This window comes from Ammospiza caudacuta, chromosome 1, assembly GCF_027887145.1.
Source record: "Ammospiza caudacuta isolate bAmmCau1 chromosome 1, bAmmCau1.pri, whole genome shotgun sequence".
NCBI lineage: Eukaryota > Metazoa > Chordata > Aves > Passeriformes > Passerellidae > Ammospiza > Ammospiza caudacuta.
In genome coordinates, this window is record NC_080593.1 from 149664000 (window position 1) to 149684122 (window position 20123).

General features: G+C 40.3%; 1 protein-coding gene across 1 annotated transcript in view; it reads right to left on the bottom strand.

Moving 5' to 3' along the window:
* The window catches only part of FAM135B (family with sequence similarity 135 member B), a 134677-nt gene that overhangs the window by 103824 nt on the left and 10730 nt on the right, over positions 1-20123 (bottom strand). The window contains exon 2 of the mRNA XM_058811419.1: positions 5809-5888. Within this exon, the coding sequence (XP_058667402.1) occupies positions 5809-5888 (80 nt within the window). The remainder of the gene's footprint in view (positions 1-5808; positions 5889-20123) is intronic.

A 20123-nucleotide genomic window follows, 5' to 3' on the forward strand; every position in this document is an offset into this window, starting at 1 on the left:
TTAAAGGAATCCCAAGACTGAAATTTACATCAGAGTGAAGATAGCAAGAATAACTGTGTGGGGAAATTAAAAACATGTAGGTGAACCTGGAATTGAAGAGAGCTCTGTGAAGGTCAGTTCACCCTGGAGTGGTAGGACTGAAACTCCTGAATGGCAAATTTTACCCCAAAGGTGAAATTCATCCTTGGCCCCAAGCATCAGAAATAGTGTGTTGGCTCTCTACATGTGAACAGCTGGATTCTGTTCCAGCCAGGCCTTCACTGATGCTGAAGTTTTGTGTTTCGGACTCACTGTACAGGGAAAGACACTTGTAGTCTGTGTGGTGCTTCCAGATCCTTCCTAGGTCTGGCTTTCTCCGCTGATCAGGTCTCAGTTTTGGGTTGGGATGTTGTTCAGCATCTCCAGCACTGTGGGACCTACTCCATTTCCATCTGAGTGATCTGACCCAGCTTCTGGAGGGGGGAATTGAGGGTTTCCAGCTTAGCTGAAGGTCTACAATGGAAATTCTTGTAGCCAAAATACTTTTCAGCTTCCATCCTTTGAGGCCTTCATGAAAGGCTGGAAGATGACTGAGACATGCGGACAGAAGTATCAGGTCAGTCAGAAACATGTTCTCTTTTCTCCTTTTCATTTTTTTTCTCTGTTTCTTTCTCATTTTCTCTTGGAATGTCATGGAATTAGTTCTGTTTAGATTGTGAATTAACAAGTCCTAAAATGTCTGATCATAGAATCATAGAATGATTTGGGTTGGAAGGGACCTTAAAGATCATCTCAATCCAACTCCCATGCCACAGTCAAGGACAACTTCCATTGGACCATGGGCCCCATCCAATCTGTCTTGAATGCTTCCAGGGATGGGCTCATCTCTTATAGCCTCACAACTGAAGTTTCTAAGACAACTCATCCCCAAACACCTTTTCTCACAGTGAAGTCCTCTCTGGATATAGTTTGTATTTATCAGGTATGCTTTATTTTATATAGAAAATCCCTATTTATTTTCAGATTACTTTTAATAAGCTTTGAAAATAAACTCATTTGTTTGCTAAAGCATAAATTTCTACCCATTTTCTTCATACTTCAAAAACAGTAACCTTACCTTCACTTAATGGAGGAAGAAATTACCTTTCAAGAAGTTATTGAGAATAATGACTGCAATTTCATACTGTTCCACAAGTCATGGTGCTGTTTCTCCTTGCTCTAATGAGCAACTAACTGCAACTGTTTGTTTTGACTGCATTAAGAAGCCATTTACAATAAAAGGTTTCTCTTTAATAATCAAAGCAGAATTCCTTCACTGGGAATTGCTCTGAGAGTCAAACATTAATGAAGAAATTAAGATCACTGCTTGCTGTTAAAAACAGGCACAAACAGTTAATTATGGAACACATCAGAACTGCAAATAACCTTTCAAATTATGTCTTAGGTGAAAGGTAGCCAGAGACTTAATTAAATAATTTAACTTATAGGAAAAGGAATTCAGTGTGGATCATCATGAACTTGTATAGTTCAGACAGAGGCTACAGCAATATTCTTTGTTTTAGGGGCATGGATTGGTGGTGGAGTTTAATGTGTTAGGGTAATGGTGGGATGCAAGAGATCTTTTCTAACCTAAATGATTCTATGATTCCATGATTTTTCTGATGCTTCTGGTTTTATGGGTTTTTTTGGGTTTTTTGTTTTTTGGGGTTTTTTTTTGTTTGGTTTGGTTTGGTTTGGTTTTTGGTTTTTTTTCTTTGCATGCCACAATTGAAATTGTGCTTCTTCTTGTCACCTAAAGTCAGGCATTCCATTTTATGAAAAATCATAAAATTGTGAGTACACAATTTTACATCACCAATAAAAGAGTCAATGTGTAATGGCACTCACAGCTGCTTTTTCTTGACTTGTCTGGAAAAAACATTGCACCTTATCTCCCTGCCTTTTATGAGAAAAAATGAAGGAAGAATCTAATTCCTTGGCTGTCCTTGGCTTTCTGCAATTTCAAACAATAAATTGACTAAAATTAAATGGAAGACTTCCACAGTCCAAAAAAGATTAGCATAGACAGTGATAATTTTTCTTAAATTCTTTGTATTACTTGTAATTACATTTTCAGGTCAAGTTTTAAAAAATATTTGTCTATTTGGAGTATTGAGAATTGGCAATGTGGTACTTCCTGGTGGAGAAAAAAGAAGATCAGGACACAAATCAAAGTCCTGAGTAATTTCTTTAGTTATATGCCGTGTAAAAATTTTTTTTTCTTAATGTTCACCCAGCAAAATAATTTCTCTGGCCTGTAAGGTAAACAAGTAGGAAAGCTGGAAGCAAGTGAGTATTTCTGGTTGCAGTACATGGGAGTGAGGCATAGTGGGTTGAAAACTTACCAAAAAAGCAATTGCAGCTTTCATTTATAAAGAATAATTCTGTTTCAAAATTATAATGCACTCAAGTGGTGTGTAGACTACTGCAAAACACTGCAGAAGAGATGGAGATTTATATTCTTTCTGAGATTGGGTTTATCAGGCATTTTCAATGCTGTATTTCACCCTCTGAGTCTCTGTTGGCATTAATGCTGCCAAGATTTATCCCATGCATACCATGTTCTTTAACTTGTCCTCCTCTGTACTGTTCTGGTCTCCATTTTCCCCTCTTTCACACAGTGCAGAACATCAAGATGAAACAGCTAATCCTAACTGTTTATGAGCATTGCTCTTTCTCCCAGTGTTCTGAGGAATGAGCAAAAAAAGATGGTTTAAATACAAGTTTTTAAGATAAGCTCCTGCAGTTTTTCAACTTGTGCCTGCAGCCTGGAAATCAATGAGTGACTGTATGTTCACTACTTCTATGAATCCTTGCCCCAAAATTTATACAATAGTTTAAAATCTTATGGTAGACAATTAGTGGGTCATAAGAGAACTCAGCCAAGGAGCTAATTACACAAATTATAACTGAGAGGAGCATCTTCACTTCCCTGCTCCTCTGGCTGTTCATGCTTGGGTCCCACAGGCTCAGCCCTCTGCCTGCTGCAGGCAGACACCATCCCATGGTGACATTAACAAGCCATGCTGCTGAAGAGCACCAGAGGCCAAAGCCCCACAAATCCACTCAGAAAGGCATTTCTAGGGTTTAAATTCAGGCTATGCCTGCATTACCTCAGCCCTGTAGGAGGGATGCTGAGGGCAATGGAGTTTGTGCTGTTACAAGCTGTACATGAATGAGGAGAGAGCATAATTTCTTCACAAGCCCAAAGCAGTCTTCAGTCATGGTATCTATTAAAAGGCAGGAAGCTGAATTTCGTGGGGGTATAAAATCTGCCTGACAGCAACTTGTGCACAACAAGCCTTGTTCCCTCTCTCCTTTTCATTGCTCAAAAATGAAGAGCATAATCTGGAACATAAGGAGCAGATGAGGGAGCTGGAGAGGTTTGGTCTGGAGGAAAGAAGACTCAGGGGAGACCTTATCATTCTCTGCAACAACCTGAAAGGAGGTGGGGTTCTCTCTCTTCCCCCAGACAATTTGTGATATTACCACAAGTTGAGTCAGGGGAGTTTCAGGTTGAATATAAGGAAAAAAAATATTTCCTGAAAGAGTGGGTAAGCATTGGAACAAGCTCCCTGGGGAAGTGGTGGAGTCACCACCCCTGGAAGTGTTCAGAAAAAAGCAGAAATGTCACTCCACTGTATGGTTTAGTGGGCAAAGCAGTGTTCAGCCCAAAGGCTGGGCTTGATCTTGGAGGTCTTTTCCAGATTTTATGATTGCATGATTCTGTGCAAATCTCTAGCCACCAGTCTTGTCTTGTGTTTAGGGAAACAACCTTGCTAAAAATGTTTAGGAGTATGAATGAAATGTATATTTTTATGAATATATTTATGTTCACAGCATGTTCCTGCTCATGCACCCTGACTCAACACAAGCTAATGGTCAGTATGAGGATGTGAGTGACCACACCACAGGGGCTCCAGCGCAGCTCTCCTGTGTTTGACTGAGCCACACAGCCCAGTCTCTTCCTAAATTTTACACAGGATATGACAAACTGTGGATCACATGGTGGGTCACCAAGGTTTCCTGCACAACCTGTCAGTCCTGTGCCATGGGTGGAATTCTGGAATTCTTTCTGCTCACATTTGGTTGGTCACCACCAAGGGACTGCCTAGCACAGGTTGCAGCTTTCCCTCTGCTGAATTATTGTAAACTTTGGCAGTTTTTGCCTCTGCTGCTGAAAACATCTAGTGGGAGGCAAACATTGCTAATGCTGTCAGTTCCCAAGGTTTTATCGTAAATCCTGTACATTTAATAAAAATAAAAAGCCATGTGCATCAGAAGATAAATGCTGCCTCCTATTTATTTTGTATGCTTACATATTTTATATATTTTATTACTGCATAAATTCACAGATTTTACTTTATGAATTTACATAATCATTTCCAAAATATATTCTCAGTTTTCACAGATCCTACAAACCCAATAAGGGAAAGATTAAAAATACTTCCTTTAAACTGAACTCATGAATTCCACTTATTTTATAGTCATTCTTGCTGGTGAGGTAGGAGTTTATTCACTATTTTATATCCCCCATGTTTTGCTGTAATGCTATTTTAATAGGAGTGTCTTATTGAAACATGCACAGAAATTGAATTAGCCTTATTCCAGGTATCCACATACTGAGAGAGATCAGTGGCATGAAAAAAACCCCACATTATGGCCTGTGTACCTTTAAGTTCAGTCCCATTAAATAATGCTCTCTTGCAGATCTATGAAATCAATTAGGAAGTACTTGCAAAGATAGCCAAGGAGAAACTGTTTAAGGCCTTAATGGCTTAAATATCCCTTGTCTTGATGTTAGCCCTATAAAGCTATTAGAGCCCAGTCTGGATTGCATTAGCACCAAGAAAGTCAAGTGCTAATCCTGTAACTGCACTGCCAGCCTCGCCTCTCCCCTGCCCATGTGTCTACGTGAGTTGTTTCCAGAAGAAGTGAAAGAATCTTCACTATTTTCTCGATGCTGCAGATGTATGAGGAAGAAGAAAATATTATTTTTTTAAAAAGTAAATATAAATCATAGTTTATTCTGAACAGAAGTAGTTTGGCTTTTTCATTGATTGTTATTGAGTGGTTTTTGCCCCAAGAAAGTGAAGTTCTAGCTGTCTTCACAAGAGGTTATTTCATTAGTTTAAGATTACTTATGCCAGATACTGCGGTAATTTGAGGATATTTCCAGAAATCTAAGGAACTCCAGGGGATTCTGAATATGCTAAGGGCAAATTACAGTGGAATTTGTTGTAAAATAATACTTTTTTCCTTGAGGATTTTTCACAAGACGTTTTTCCAAACCCAGACTAAATTATTTATATATTCATTGATTTTTCAAGAAAACTTCTTTATTCAGCTTTTGCATTTGGGATTTCTTTTTTTTTTTTTTTTAGGTGATTTTCTCAGATTTTGGTATAATTATTTGTGTTTTATATGACCTGTCTAATAATTTTGCCTTTTAATTGAACTTCCAAATGGAACAACACTTTTTTTTATTTATTAAAAAAACATAGAGAGAACCTTAAAGATGTTAAGTAATATTAAACTGGAAAATTGTCAGCAAGGAACCATATAGAAGAGACATGCTTTCAGATCAGGTTGTGAGAATTTCCTCTGCTTTTCTGACAGACACAAGCCCAATACCAGACACAAACCCTCACCCAAACAGAGATGAACAATACTGATCATTAGGGAAAACGAGGTTTGGATCTCAATCCAGGCTCACCTGTTCCTCACACAGTTTCCTTCTCCATCCTACCCCACCTGCAGTCACGTCACATTCCTCTGGGACCTGCTTACCTGTCTGTCCTGCAATGGTAGCAAACAGCCTGTGGGGGATCCTGGATGGGATCTTCAGTCCAGCTCTTATCTGGTAATACCTGCAGAGAAAGGATGAAAAGTTACTCACTGCTGGAGAAGTGACCTCGTGATCCATCCTGAAATTCCAGGGTGAGAGCACACCCTGGGCATCTGCACCCAAAAGGGCTCAAGAGAACAGACATGTACAGGATCTTTTCTTCTGCTTTTTAGCTTTAATTCAAGTGGGTTTAATCTGGGCCTATTTTACACAGGCAGAGTGGAAACAATGGCCTGATGTGTGAATAATGAAGCAAGATTGTGGAAAAGCACTTGGCCTCCTGTAGGAGAAGGAGACATGGACAAACTTCTATGATAAAATGCCCCAATTTTACACAAGGAGTGACAAAAATTAATACAAAACAAAGCCAAGACAAACAACAAAAAAAACTTTGGTGGAAAGATAACCAAAGTGCTAATCTCATATCTAGGAATATTATTGCATATATTATGAATAATAGTTATAACTCTGCTGTTCCATGGTGAGTCTACCTAATAAAGAAGATGTTAGCATTAATCATTTGCCCAGAGAGGGTGTGGAGTCTCCCTCACTGGAGATTTTCCAGAACTGTCTGGACACAATCCTGTGTTCTGGTGTGACCCTGCATGAGCAGGGAGGTTGGATCAGATGGCCCACTGGGGTCCCTGCCATTCTGTGATTCTGTTAATCACATCTAAACCAGTTGTATTCTGGTTGTTTTCTATCCCATAGGGGAACCCTGCGTTAGGTGAAGGAAGACAGAAAAAGAAAACATCAGCAATTTCACTGATCTAAATTACACATAGAATCATAGATTACCCTGCATTGGAAAAGACCCACAAGGATCATCAAGGCCGACTTCTGGCCCTGCACAGGACACCCCAAAAATCCCTCCATGTGTCTGAGAGAATTGTCCAAACACTTCTTGAACTCTGGCAGGTGCTGGCACCACTTCCCTGGGGAGCCTGTTCCAGTGCCCAGAATATGAGCTCAGTCTAAACAGAGGGAAAACTCATCCTGGTCTTCCTTCACCACCACTTCCATGGATTAGGAATACAAGGCAGTGTTCAGTACCGTACCCTGTGCAGGATATTGTACCTCAGGATACTTCTACCTCTTTGCAGACCTCCCACCAACCAGCTCTAGCACCATGCTGGTGTTAGAAAAGTCTCTCTTTCTCTGGATTTTCCCTCCTTTGGTCTCTTGATTTAATCAAAGCCCTTTAACCCATTGGTGTTTACAGATAGTTTTGGCCTGATTTTTGTCCCAGCCTCCAAGTGCAAGTCTTTTCCAACCTGAACCATTCTGTAACTTTATGGAAACACCAAGTTAACTGTGAACTCCTGTTTACAACATCCCAGGCCACACTTATCAATAAAATCTTTCCAAAGCGTGTAATAGTGAATGACCTAGATCTGTCTTTCTGAGGTTAAAAGCTGAAGAAAGGAGTTTGATGGGGAGAAAACAAAACAAAACCAAAAAAAGTACCATTCCAGAGGCAAATGTTCCATGTCCTTCACAGCTGAAAGCCCATGTTACTCTACCTGCTTCAGCTGGCAGCTTCTCCCCATCTGGGATCTAATTCCAGCACAACCTTTGACATTTCTAGCTATCTGTTTCAGTCAAGAGCTTGGGCATGAAAATTCTTGTTTACATGCTAGTTTTCAGAAAAGAAAATAAAAGCAGTCCATATTTTAAATACACACAGCATCTAGTTAAACATAACAGCAATCAAAGCTACCTGACTATTCTCTCCATTATGCTGTTCTTGCACTATGCAGACATTTTTAATTGATGGTATTGATCCTAATTTTTTCTAAAGCAAGTACAAAACTTGCCTTAAGGCCCTTTGAATTTTCATTATGGTTTTATGCAATACAAATTTTTACTGACAAAAATACTCTGTGTGGACTACTTACAAAGTCTAATAACTTCCAAATACCAGTAACAGGGTATTAAAATGATATTACACATTAGTGTAACAGGACACTCCTCCATATGCAGATATTTAAGATTTACCATGTGCCCATTCTACTACATCAGCTCCAAAGAATAATATTTCATAACTGTCTGACCACTTTTTTTTAGATTTTTGCTGCTCAGAATTGTGGTGGGTTATCCTTGGCTAACAGCCACATTGCCAACCACATGAGCTGTCCCTCCCCCTCATCAACAGAACAGCAAGAGAAAATAGGCTGAAAAATAGGATGGGATAAAGACAGGGAGATTGCTTACCAGTTATTGCCACTGGCAAAATTGATTCAACTTCTGGGAAATTAATTTAATTCATTCACAACTGGGTAGAAAGAAACTAACCCAAACATTAAAATAAAACCTCTCTCCAGCCCATTCCCTTCTTCAGGGCTTGGCTTCAGTATTTTAGACTCCTCTCCTCCCAAGCAGCTCAGGGGATGGAATGGGGGTTTGTGTCAGTCCATAAAGGGAACCCTCAGCTGCTCCCTCCTCTTCACACATTCCCTGCTCCAGTGCAGACGCTTTCACAGGCTGCAGTTCCTCCAGGGAATGTCACACTGGGTACCTCCTGCCACACTATGGGAATGTCACCCTTCCCTCATTGTGTGTCTCATGTTCAGAAACAGCCCACACAGCCCTAAATATTTCCAGTAGGAAATTGATTTCCAACAGCGTTCCTGGTGCTTCTGATTAAGCCACCTAAAGGTGGGGAGATTCTGCAGAGGTGCCTAGGGTGACACTTTCAAATAATGGAATCATAGAATCAAGGAATGGTTTTGGAAGGGACCTTAAAGCCCATCTCATTCACCCCTTGACATGGGCAGGTTCCTCAGAGCTCCATCCAACCTGTCCCCAAACACTTCTAGCATCCAAAACCTTTCTGGGCAATGATGGCCATGCAGTCAAATCTCTCAGCAGACTTAGAGACATTCAGCTCCTGGAGGATGCTGGGCAGACATTTGTTTCCTCATTGCCCAGGCAACTCTGCCTTGTACATCAAAACCACATGAAGATACTTAACTACTGGTGACTTTATAGCAAAGTTAGTTCCAACATTCATTATGTCCTTTGCCAAATGGACCTAGGTGCAAGGACATAAAAGAAATAGGTCTTCATCTAATTCAAACCTTTCCTTATTCATCCCCTAAATTCTGGTAAATTCATTTGGATGGCAGAGATGTTGTAGGGGTCACAAGTAGCTGTCTTCCTGTGTGCCCACCAAACTGAACTGGTCAAAGTAAAAAATACATAGCAAATTCACAGAAACCTAAGGAACTCTCAGACTAAGATCAGACTCTGAGACTGAAGGTCCAGATATAAAGAGAATTCAGAGACTAGCAAGTTCTGCACTATTGAGGATTGCCAAGAGTGTAACTCATATTATTTAGGTGACCAGGCATGTTTTAGTTCTTAATGAAAAGAATCACAATAAACAATTATTAATAAATTATTTATTGTACATTATTTGACAACTAATGCCAAAAAGTCTGGCCTTCATAACATAATGGCATAAAGGAGTTCTGGTATAAATCATCATGGAATTAGAAATATTACATATTTCTAAAGAAAGACTTTGAAGAATGGTCTTCTAGTCAGAAGATATAAGAGGCTTCTAAATGTCCTTTTTGTTGGTTCAGTTGTGCGTATGGGTGCATTGCAAAGATTTGTACCTCGAGGTGCTCAGTTGGATTAATGGCAGAGGACAGAGATGTACAGCACCTCAGATCCCCTCAACATCTCAGGGATATTCATGGTAAAAACCACACATGGCAGTGAGAATGTTAAAGGCTCAAACTGGTAGATTGAATTACAAATCACAGAGAAATATTAGTGCTCACAACTTATCATTTTATTATTTAAAAAAACCAAACAATAATTTTCCTGAAAATATTTTTAGTGAGAGTTTCATGTAAGACAGTAACAGTTCCGGAGGAGATAAATAACAGAGATAAATATCACAATCAGTATATAAAGAAAGGACATCCTTATTTGAGGCATTCACAAGAATGCTTATTGTCCAATTAAAATAAGCAACCTCCATACAGGAAATGTAATAAAACCCAGTACCTGTTGTGTTCTTGCTGGCTGTTGGGTTGGGTTTTTTCCTATTTTTAAGCCACATATCAATCTTTAAATCATTATACAGGCAAACATTATCCATTCCTCCACAGAGCTTTCTCTAAGCCTTTGCAAGCAGGGAGGAATTGCCAAACAGTGACTTTATAACCAAGCAAAACCAAAAATATGAAGGTTCTTGCTCTTACACTGAGAGGTTGGATGTTACTCATAATAGCTTGTGCATTGTGAGGAGAGGTGTCCTGATCAAAACACAGGAAATCAAATATGCTATAAAATATGCCGGAAGATGCAGAGTCCCACACAATTTCTCCAGCAGCAAACAGAGATATGTCTCCACTTCCCCATCCCACTGTGCCACACCTCTTGTTGTACCAGTCTGAGTGATGCTGAGACCAACATATAGAATGAAGCCATGTTATTTTGAGCATAAATAAAACATTTTTTTCAGTGCTTACAAAAAACCCACACTCTTGAGGGACTGAGTACTGTGCCCAGTCCCTGCTAAGGGACAGGACACGGAGGAATGGCTTCAAACTGGAACAGAATACATTTCAGTTAGATATTAGGAAGAAATTCTTTACTCAGAGGGTGGTGAGGCCCTGGCACAGGTTGCCCAGAGAAGCTGTGGATGCCCCATCCCTTGAAATGTTCAAGGCCAGGTTGGATGTGGTCCTGGGCAACCTGAGATAGTGGAAGATGTTTATGCCCTGGCAAGGGGTTGGAACAAGATGATCTTGAAGGTCCCTTCCAACCTAAAACCTTTATGATTCTAACAGGATGGCAGAAGGAAAATGGGTTTTTTGGGGTACTAAGACCACTCATCAGTTCCAGTGAGGTACTCTGAGCTATAAATGACATAAATCATGCTAAGAATCAACAGGTACGCCTGTGTATACACCGCACACATACAGTGGGCCTTGTTTTCCTCAAAACAAAGTGAACCATCTCCAGCTGGCTCTAAATATTCTTATCAAGGAGTAGCCTCAGAGTCTGGTCATGCTCACCAGACTCTTCCAATCCCCTCAAGATAAAGAGGGATCAGTTTTTTCTCCTCAGCTCTGCTAGAGTCTGCATAATCTGTTCTCACCTGAGAGGAACATTCACTGTGTGGAGCCTGCAGCAGCAGAGTCCTGAGGGTGGGATGCTGCTTGGGAAGGGGCAATTCCAGGGACATGACTCCTCCCTCAGTGTGAGAGGCTCTCTCTGAATTTCAGGCTTGGGGAGAAATCCTACAGACAACTTAATCTCTTCCCAGCTGAGCAACCCTCTCCAAAATCATGTGAAGCATGACCATAAAAATTAAAAAGAACAGAACATGATGTGGAGATCAAAATCTATACTTAAAGCTGGAGAATCAGACTGAGGGAGACATTGCAAAGGCCACCAAAATATTTACAGGAGGTCCTCCTCCACAAATGTGTAGGAAAGCACTGCCTGATAGTGATATGGAGCTGACAGTAATGATAAATGAGATATTGCCTCCAAAAATAACAAGCTATTTTTCTTAGAGAGCCTTGGTAGAAGTGGCAAGTGAATTGGACACTTGGTAATACAGACTTACAACAAATACAATAAATCTATAAAGTTACAGAAGGGCTGGCAAAGAGCAGAAGCTGAACAGACATTTTGCAAGGGGAGTGGAATGGACACCACTTGGCTCCCTGAGTGTGGCCCCAGAAATGCATAAGGCTTTACAGTAGATTTAAGGAAAAAAATAATTAGGGAATAAATGAGAAACTGCAGCCAATTCCTGTTTTACTTCAATTAGGCTGAGTCTGGCTCATTAGAGTTAGGCTAGGCAGTGCCTCTTTTTGAGTAAACATCTGGTTTGTGGTTGGTTTTTGTTTTTGTTTTTTTTTTCCCTTTTTTAAATGGAACAACAGTGCAGAAAAACTTATTTAGACTTCAGTAAAGTAGGGACAGCATGGAAAATTGCCAGATAATGTGGTACAGGCACTGTGAAGGAAAGATCAGGAAACTGCAAGCTGATTTTAAGAACTAAAGGAACTTGGTACACTTAACTCAGCAAAACAGAGCAATCAAATCCCCTCTCCATCTATAAATATACTGGGAGGAAAATAATCAGGAAGAAAGAAGACTGAGGTACAAGAAAGTACAACATTGGCACAAGAACAAACACATATAAACTCTCCATGAATAATCCAGTTTAGACGTAAAAACTGCAGCTGGCAAAGGAGCAAAACTGTGTAAAAAAAAATCAAAAGAGCTTCTTCCAGAAGCAGGAATGAAAAAGCCAATTTGGTTTTAGGGGAAGCTCAGTAAATTTCCAAATGATTTATAAGACATGGATCCTTTTTATTTGCAGTACCATTTTATTTATGCAGGCAGCGCATACTACACCAAGTCCCTTCTCTCATGCAAGATAGACTGCATGGGTCATCCTAGTAGCAATGAATTTGCCATCCTCACCCTCACTGGCTATTTGTGAATTTCTAATCTTTAAAATTAAACAATTCAAGTGGCTCCTTTGTTTTCCTGTGGCTGGGCACACATTAAGCCCTGCTGACCTGCACTGACTCTCCTCTCTCCTGGCTCTGCAGCCTTCCTCAGGAGCCTGGCTGCACTGACAGATGTGCTGGGTGACAATCCCTGCACTGACAGATGTGCTGGGTCACAGTCCCTGCCCTTGCCTCCCCCTGCACAGGACAGAGCTGCTGACACCTCTCAGTCTCATGACACTGAGGTGCTCAGACCTCCTCTCCTAATGTTAGGGTAATAAAATGGTTTTGCTACAGATAACTCATCACGTCATCCCTAGGGATCTAACCATAGCACAGGGCAGTTCCTAATTCTAGAGGATTTACATCAAAACCAAAAGAGAGCTGGGTGGTACCAGCCCTGTTATTGATGCTCTGGACTCCATCCTTCCCTTTCCTTCCTCATCTCACATTAATACCAGAATATCTCAGCTCTGATCTTCTACTTGTCTTCCCCTGTGATTGGCTTGTAATGACACTGTAAAACTCAGGTTAAGAAGGGTTGACTGGTTCGAGAGAAGCAATTTGTAAGATAATATTGATGCCTCATACCACCAAAGCAGATCAGTCCCATCAGGAGCACTGGCAGATCAGACTGCTCCTCCCTGATCATCCCTGCAGCACGGAAATAAAACCTTTGGCTCAGTAGCAGTGTCACAGGAGCCAGACAAGTTCAAGTTCCACCGGCTTGAATTATACCTGAACAGCTCCAAGGCTGAAAAACTCATCCCAGGTTAGGCTGCATTTAAATAAACAATCCTTAAGCTGATACATCCAGCAAACAAACGAGCTGTGTCTGAGCCTCATGAGTCAGTCTGGAGCTCCAGCTGCTCCTCAGACCAGTGTTGGAGGTGTCCTCCAGGAACCCCTGGAAATCAGCAAATCTTCTCCATTGAATTACTGCTTCCAGGGAGCCAAGGACTGCAGCACACTGTTTTGGGAGTCAGAGAGAAAAAGCCTAAAAGCCTGACAGGCAAGGAAAAAGATGGATGTCTTCATGAAAACAGCAATAGAGGAGAGCTCAAAATCTCATTGCAAGGCTTAACTTGATGGGCTTTGAACTCCAGGTCTTCAGATGTAAAAAACCTCATTCTCTCTCTAACAACATTAAGAGACCTTTCTGTCCTGTGCTGGTGATCCCCAGCAGAGGATTGCCAAGTGTGTTACCATCTGAGGCTTCCTGATGGATATTCCAGAAGCTTATGCAGGACAGAGTAAACATCTGCAACCACCAGGCTGATTCCCAGAAAAAAACAACTTAAAAGCAATACCCATTGTGGAATTATAGGGAGAACACCAGGGCAAGGAAGGCAAGCAGACTATTGTTTCTCTTTTCCCTTTAGTGAAACAGGTCAGAGGTATAGCCACAAAAATTCTGTAAGTTTGCATAAAACAATGTAAAATTTTCCTTGTTTGGGGTGATAATGTTTAAGGTTACATATCTAACTGAGTCAATAATATTTGGTGGATTTCTAAAGTGCATGAGTCATACAGAACTGTACTGTGTAAATTCATCCCAATTTTGTATATCAATATTTTGGTGGGTTCTTTGGCTATTCAAACAAATGAGCAAGGAAAAAGGTGATAATTTTACACCTAAGATTGGAATCAGAGAGATAAATCAGACTGAGGAGCATATCAGCAAAATTACCACATTGTTATATATGCAAGTATAATATGCATGAGGAAGCCCTACAATATACCCACAAAATATTTCAGACATATCTAAAAAATCCAGACATTTCTCAATTAAATATTATTTCAAGAAGCTTTTCTGACCTAACTCTACCTCAGGCTTTTGGCAGGCTCTAGAATAGCCCAGAAAAAAAGGAGTGTGGGACACAGGAGTTAGCAGCAGGCAGGAGGTGGATGCTCACAGAAGTCATCACCACTATTAGCATTTTATTCTCACCTTTCTGGAAATAGGAAGAACACTTCAGACAGCCTAGGGAATCTTACACTCACTTTGGAGGCTATTAGAGGTAGGAGAGGAAGGCTTTTCCAACCCTCAGTGTTGCACACACAGTGACAGCTCTGTCTGGCAATTCCCTCTGTGATGCCCAGAGCTGCTGCTGTGCCAGGGCAGGTCAGTCAAACACAGCTGCAGTGCTCCAAATCAGGCTCCACAACCATTTATCACATCAAGTTTCTACAATTCTCATCCCAGTATTATTCTCAAGCTCTTTAAGTTTTCATAAAGGTAGATCTAAAATTAATCGTGTGGGGAGAGTGATCCATACCCTCCTTGAAGTGCAGTAACAAACTGGTCTCTCAGTAAAAGATAAAGTGGGTCCATGAAAGCAAACTTTTCACCTACCAAGAGTTTGCATCATGCAGTTAAGATGAAATTGTTCTATTGCAAAGGTATGACAACCTTTTTTTTATTTTTTCTTATTTCTATTATGATAGAAAATGCTGTTTTAAAACCAGATGCTGCCTAGTTCTGCAAACTTGAGGGTGCTTGGTGTGATTCCTTCTCATCCAAGCAAGCAGTACACATGGGCTCTCAATATCCTCAGAAGATGCTCAGCATATCCCTGGATCAAAGATGGATATTTATGTCCTAAGTCCAGGATTTAGGGCTGGAAGTTCTCAAGAACACAGTGCTCTGGGCATAATTAGAAAAATCTACCCAACTTCTGGCAGAAGAGCCACTAAAGTATTTCAGGGCATCACTGACGGAGAGCCTACACTTGGCACTTGATGCTTTTCAGGCAAGGATTCATTTGGAGCCAGATAAGCCACAACCTTGATTGTTTTTATGCATCCAGCTTCTTGTAGTTTCATCAGATCATCTCTCCTCTGCAGAAACTTGCAATTCCACAAGCCATAAAATCTCCAGCACATGAAACCCCGCAGCTCTCTGACAATTACACCAACCAGCTCTCTTTACATCTCCTTTTATGCTCACCTCAGGGGCTCTTGCCCTTTTATTCTCATCAAGGTAACAATGCTGTCTTTTATTTAGTCCCATATCCATCCTTTTAAAGCAATTTGCCCTTTACTTCCCTTTCAGTCATCATAGCAAGGTAGGGGTGAAGAGGAGTGGGCAGTAGAATGGTGAATAAAGAGTAAAACGATAGAAAGGTGCTTTAGTATTGGAAAAGAAAGGCAGTGAAAGGAAAGGGCAGAAAAATTAGGACTCCAATAAGGATAGGAGCACTTATATTCTTGTCTCAAAAGCAATAGGAAACCTTGAGAACATAATTTAATTTAGTCTCACATTCAAGTAGTAACCTTTTCCAATCTGTTCTTATATCATATGAAGAGCTAAAGATGAGAGATTTTGTGCTTTTCTAACTGAAGCACCTGGAAAAACATTCTGATTATATGAGAGAGAGAATTAACCCTCACCTGTTCTGGGTGCAATGAAGAGATTCTAAAAATTATTTAATATATATAAAATTAGTGGAATATTCCTGAAGATGAAGTCAAACCCTTATATTACATATATTTTTTTTAGTTGAATAAGGCAAACATCATGTCTCATGAGATTTCTAAAGTGCTTCTGTGCTTGTGGAGTGAAATGGATAAACAGGTTTGGAGATGGGGTTATTTACGCTGCATTTTGTTTTGTATCCCTCTCCTGGAAACAGGAGAAAAATGAAAATGATAGGCATGAAATGACTTCTCAGAAGCTGTTGCTTTAAAACTTGTACAATTGTTTTTCACATCTCAGAACTTCTCGGAAATTTGAAAGCCAAAGTGACCTTGAAACAAAGATGCAAACTACTGGGGACACAATGTCTAATCCAGCAGACCAAGGAGACACTTTCACTTTATTCACAGCCTGATAATTTTCTAAACCCAAATGAATACAAAATCTGAGTATCTTCTAGCCACTGACCCTGAATTAGATTCCAAAAGAAGCAGGTTTAAGGAAGTGAGCACAGTGGAGATGCAGTGTGACCTGGCACACCATGAATCACGATCCTAGGACAAGTCTCTTTACTTAGTTCATCCAGCAGATCCCTAAATTCTGCTGTCACTAAATTGGCCAGCTCAAACACCAGGCTGACCACTTGCTGTGGTGGAACAAAGCCGTGCAGATAGGTGAAGTTGTGTGGTCTCAGACCCGTTTTGTCTCATGGCTATGCCTGCAACTCTCACAATTGCAGGGTGGTCTCCAGGTCCTTGATCCCAGACAGACAGTGCTCTGGTATTGATCTGACATCACTGGACTCAATTTCAGTCTTCAGCAAAAAGAGGAGCTGCATTACCTTACTGCAATTGGAAAGAGCCTCCACCAAGGCCTGACATTTGCTGGAGCCCAGGGGAATTCACACTCACTGGCACCTCTGTCCCAAAGCAATTTGGGGTCCCAGGCTCTCCTTCCAGCACTGACCCAGCACGTCAGGCCTGGGCACTGCTCAGGTGCATCAGCAAGGTGGGAGCATCTGGCAAGAGCACACAGCACATTCCCAAGGGAATGAATGCAGAACTCCATGCAACTGAGCCCAGGGGTGGCTGATCAGTACCACAGCAAAGAGAAATACAAAATTCAGCATTTCTATCTGGGTCCAATTCAATTCTTAAGGTGAGAAAACAGAAATTTTGCTTCAGTGGTTTCTGCTGAAATGCAGCTTTATTTGTTATGAGGGGAGTTTGTTTTTTCATTCAACTCACAAGAATAATAACAAATCTCAAGCTGGAAGGGACCCATCACTGGGTTCAAGCAATCATTGAATCCAAGTCTTTCATAGGACTAACTAAAACTAATCCACATGACTGAGAGCATCATCCAGACACTCCTTGAACATCAACAGCCATTTTCTAAGATGTCTCATGTGAGTTTCAGAGAGGAATTTAATCCTGCTCTCTTTTGGATCCTGATTCCTAGAACTCATTACAACTCAATGTCCTCCCATTAAAGAGAAAGGGATTGCAATGGTCCATTTCTTCTCAAAATTAGGTTCTTAATTCAGACAGACAGATTTATTTATGAGGGTAACCCTTGTGAGATGTAAACAGAGACTGATGTGTCTGTGTCATATATGTACAAATAATGAAACTGAAAAACAAACAAACAGCATTTCCTATTCTGAGACTAAAAACCCCAGAATCAGAAATCAGAATCTGAAAAAATCAGTACAGAATCAGAAAAAATCAATACAAAATCAGAAAAAAAACCACTCAAAGAACAACTAGGAAATGTGGACACTTTTCAGTGTCAGAATAGAATGAGGAGCAAAAATTACATGTTTGTACAAAACATAATTTTTTGATGTTTCACACAGCCTGTACAACTCCATAAGAAAAGAAAGTGATGTGCCACAAAACTGTAATACCTCTGCTCCTGCTATAATTATTTTCTAGGACTAGAAGTAGAATGTTTAGTGAAGGACAAATTAGAGCTTTAGTGTCAGGGAGGAAAGGACAATTTGAGATTGTCCTCTCAAATGATAAAATGGGATGTAGAACATGGAGAACAACTGCACAGAAACCAGGACTTGGCTAAATAATTATTGGAGCCTGTATGTCTGAGAAAGCAAATTTCAGTCCTTGAAAAACAGTGGCAATTGATGGACAAACTAGCTTTTAGAAGGAAAATTTAATGGGGTGCAAGAAATTAAGGAATAGGAAGAACAGTTAAAACTTAGGAGTAACAACAAAGACTTTTAGAATGCTTACAGAATATGAGGTAGAATTTTTGCAAGCAGAAATAAAATAAAGAATTGATGAATATAATAAGTTTTTATTAGCAAAGGAACAAAACCATTAAGAATTTACAGCCTCTGACAAAGAAATAGGAAAACTGGTAGCACAGATGGAAGAACTGGAGAATAGAAGTAATGAGGTCTTAGAGACTGTAAGCTGGTTGGAACAACAACTACAAAGAATTAAGAAAGTGGTAAGAGAATTAAAAGAAAATGAAGAAAGATTACAACAGCAACAGTACAATAACCAGATTCAGATGTCTGCTTGCAGTTTAAATTGGATGATACAAAGCATGGCTACCTACAGAAGGCAGCTCTGATTAAGTGCTGAAGGAACTGTTGGAGGCAGAAGAGGAAGCAGTAGTGACAAAAGAGAGATTTGCAGCCTTGTTAGAAAAAAATAGAACCATATAGAGATAATTTGATCAGTATAAATTAGGAGATGTTACAGCTGAAGTGACAGTTAGAGATGCAGGAAAAGCACAGGATTTCCACCATCACTCAGCTTTGGTCAGGGAATGCACACCTGGAGATGGACCTGGGTGCTCTGGCTTGGCCTGGGTCAGCTGCCACTTCCTCACTCCCCTGCCTCAAAAGAACAGCAAGAGAAATGAAAACAAAAAAATGTTCTTGACTCAAGATGAAGATAGAGCACTTACTATCACAGGGAAAACAGACATGGTTTGGGTAAAATAATTTGTTTATATTTAAAGCAGAGTAGGCTGATGATAAACAAAAATAAACCTTTTTCCCTACATAAACTCCTTTTTTGGTTTGTTTTTTTTTTTTTTTTGAGACTGAGCCAGCCATATTCTTTGATTCCCGACTGCTCTTCCTGCCTTTTTCCCAGTTTCAACCTTGCTCCTTCCTTCCCAGCTCCTCCTTCCCCCACAGAGCCCCTCCCTGCTGTCCCTGCTTCCAGCTCCTGCACAGGAACCCTCCATATTTTATTTTCCAAAAAATAGCTTCAAGAAACAGATTTGTGATAATATATCTGCATCACATTTCCTTTCCTAACCTTTCTCAAGAAATGGGTCATCTCTATATCTACCCACTCACTCAAACAAAACTCATTGCTAAATGTGGGATTTTACCAATTCACCCATGTTTGTCATTGAAGTGCTGGCAGCATTGAAGGGACACTTCCCCCTCTACCGAGGATGAATGCTCTCTTCTAAAAGCACACTCAGTGCTGGCACAAGCCTGACAGCTCTAGAGACGGAAATCCCATTTTCTGCAGAATGGATTCAGCATTAACAACTACACCGAAATCTCTTCACAATGTTTTTTTGTCAATATGAGTCCTCAGTCCTTTACAGAAAATCTATACAGAGAGGTGAAAAGAGTTTTCATTCCCAATTGTACCATGAATCTGTCCCCTCTTCTCAAGCTCTGATCTCATCTTGAGCTAATCCCAAAAATATTAATATTAATAATACAAGAATTCACAAAACCTTGTGTTTCAGAAATTTTGTCCCAGAAGAAATTATTCACAGATGAAAAAATAGAATCAGAGCAATACTGAACAACACAGCAGCAGAGACAAATGATGATGTATCCACCTGAGCTGCCGCCAAACTCTGGAAACACCAAGAGTTTGCAGCCACTTATCTTTGCAGCAGTAAAGCCTCCAAGATGTTTGCTAATCTGCTCTTGGTATGAGGGGAGCTTATTTCCAAAACAGCCAGAAGTAAAACCCACACTTATCTTCTACCAGGATCCATAGAAAAACTCTCTCCATAGAGTCACAGAGTCATAGAATAGCCTAGAATGGAAGTGACCTCAAAAGATAATCCAGTTCAGCCTTTCATGGGAATGGAAGCCAGGAAATCATCCAGCAGTCTTTTCTAGACCAGTCACATCTAGAAAACCTCCAGAGATGGGGACTCTACAATGACCCAACCCCTGAGGTTGTTCCAGTGAATGATTATTCTCTCTGAAAAAACTTCTTTCTTCTCAGGGATGAAACCTTTTCTGGTGTAAATTGCCTTTTGTCTTTTCCATGTGGCTCCTCATAAAGAGACAGTGTGTCCTCTCCACAGTTACCCTGGAATACTAATTGAGACACTG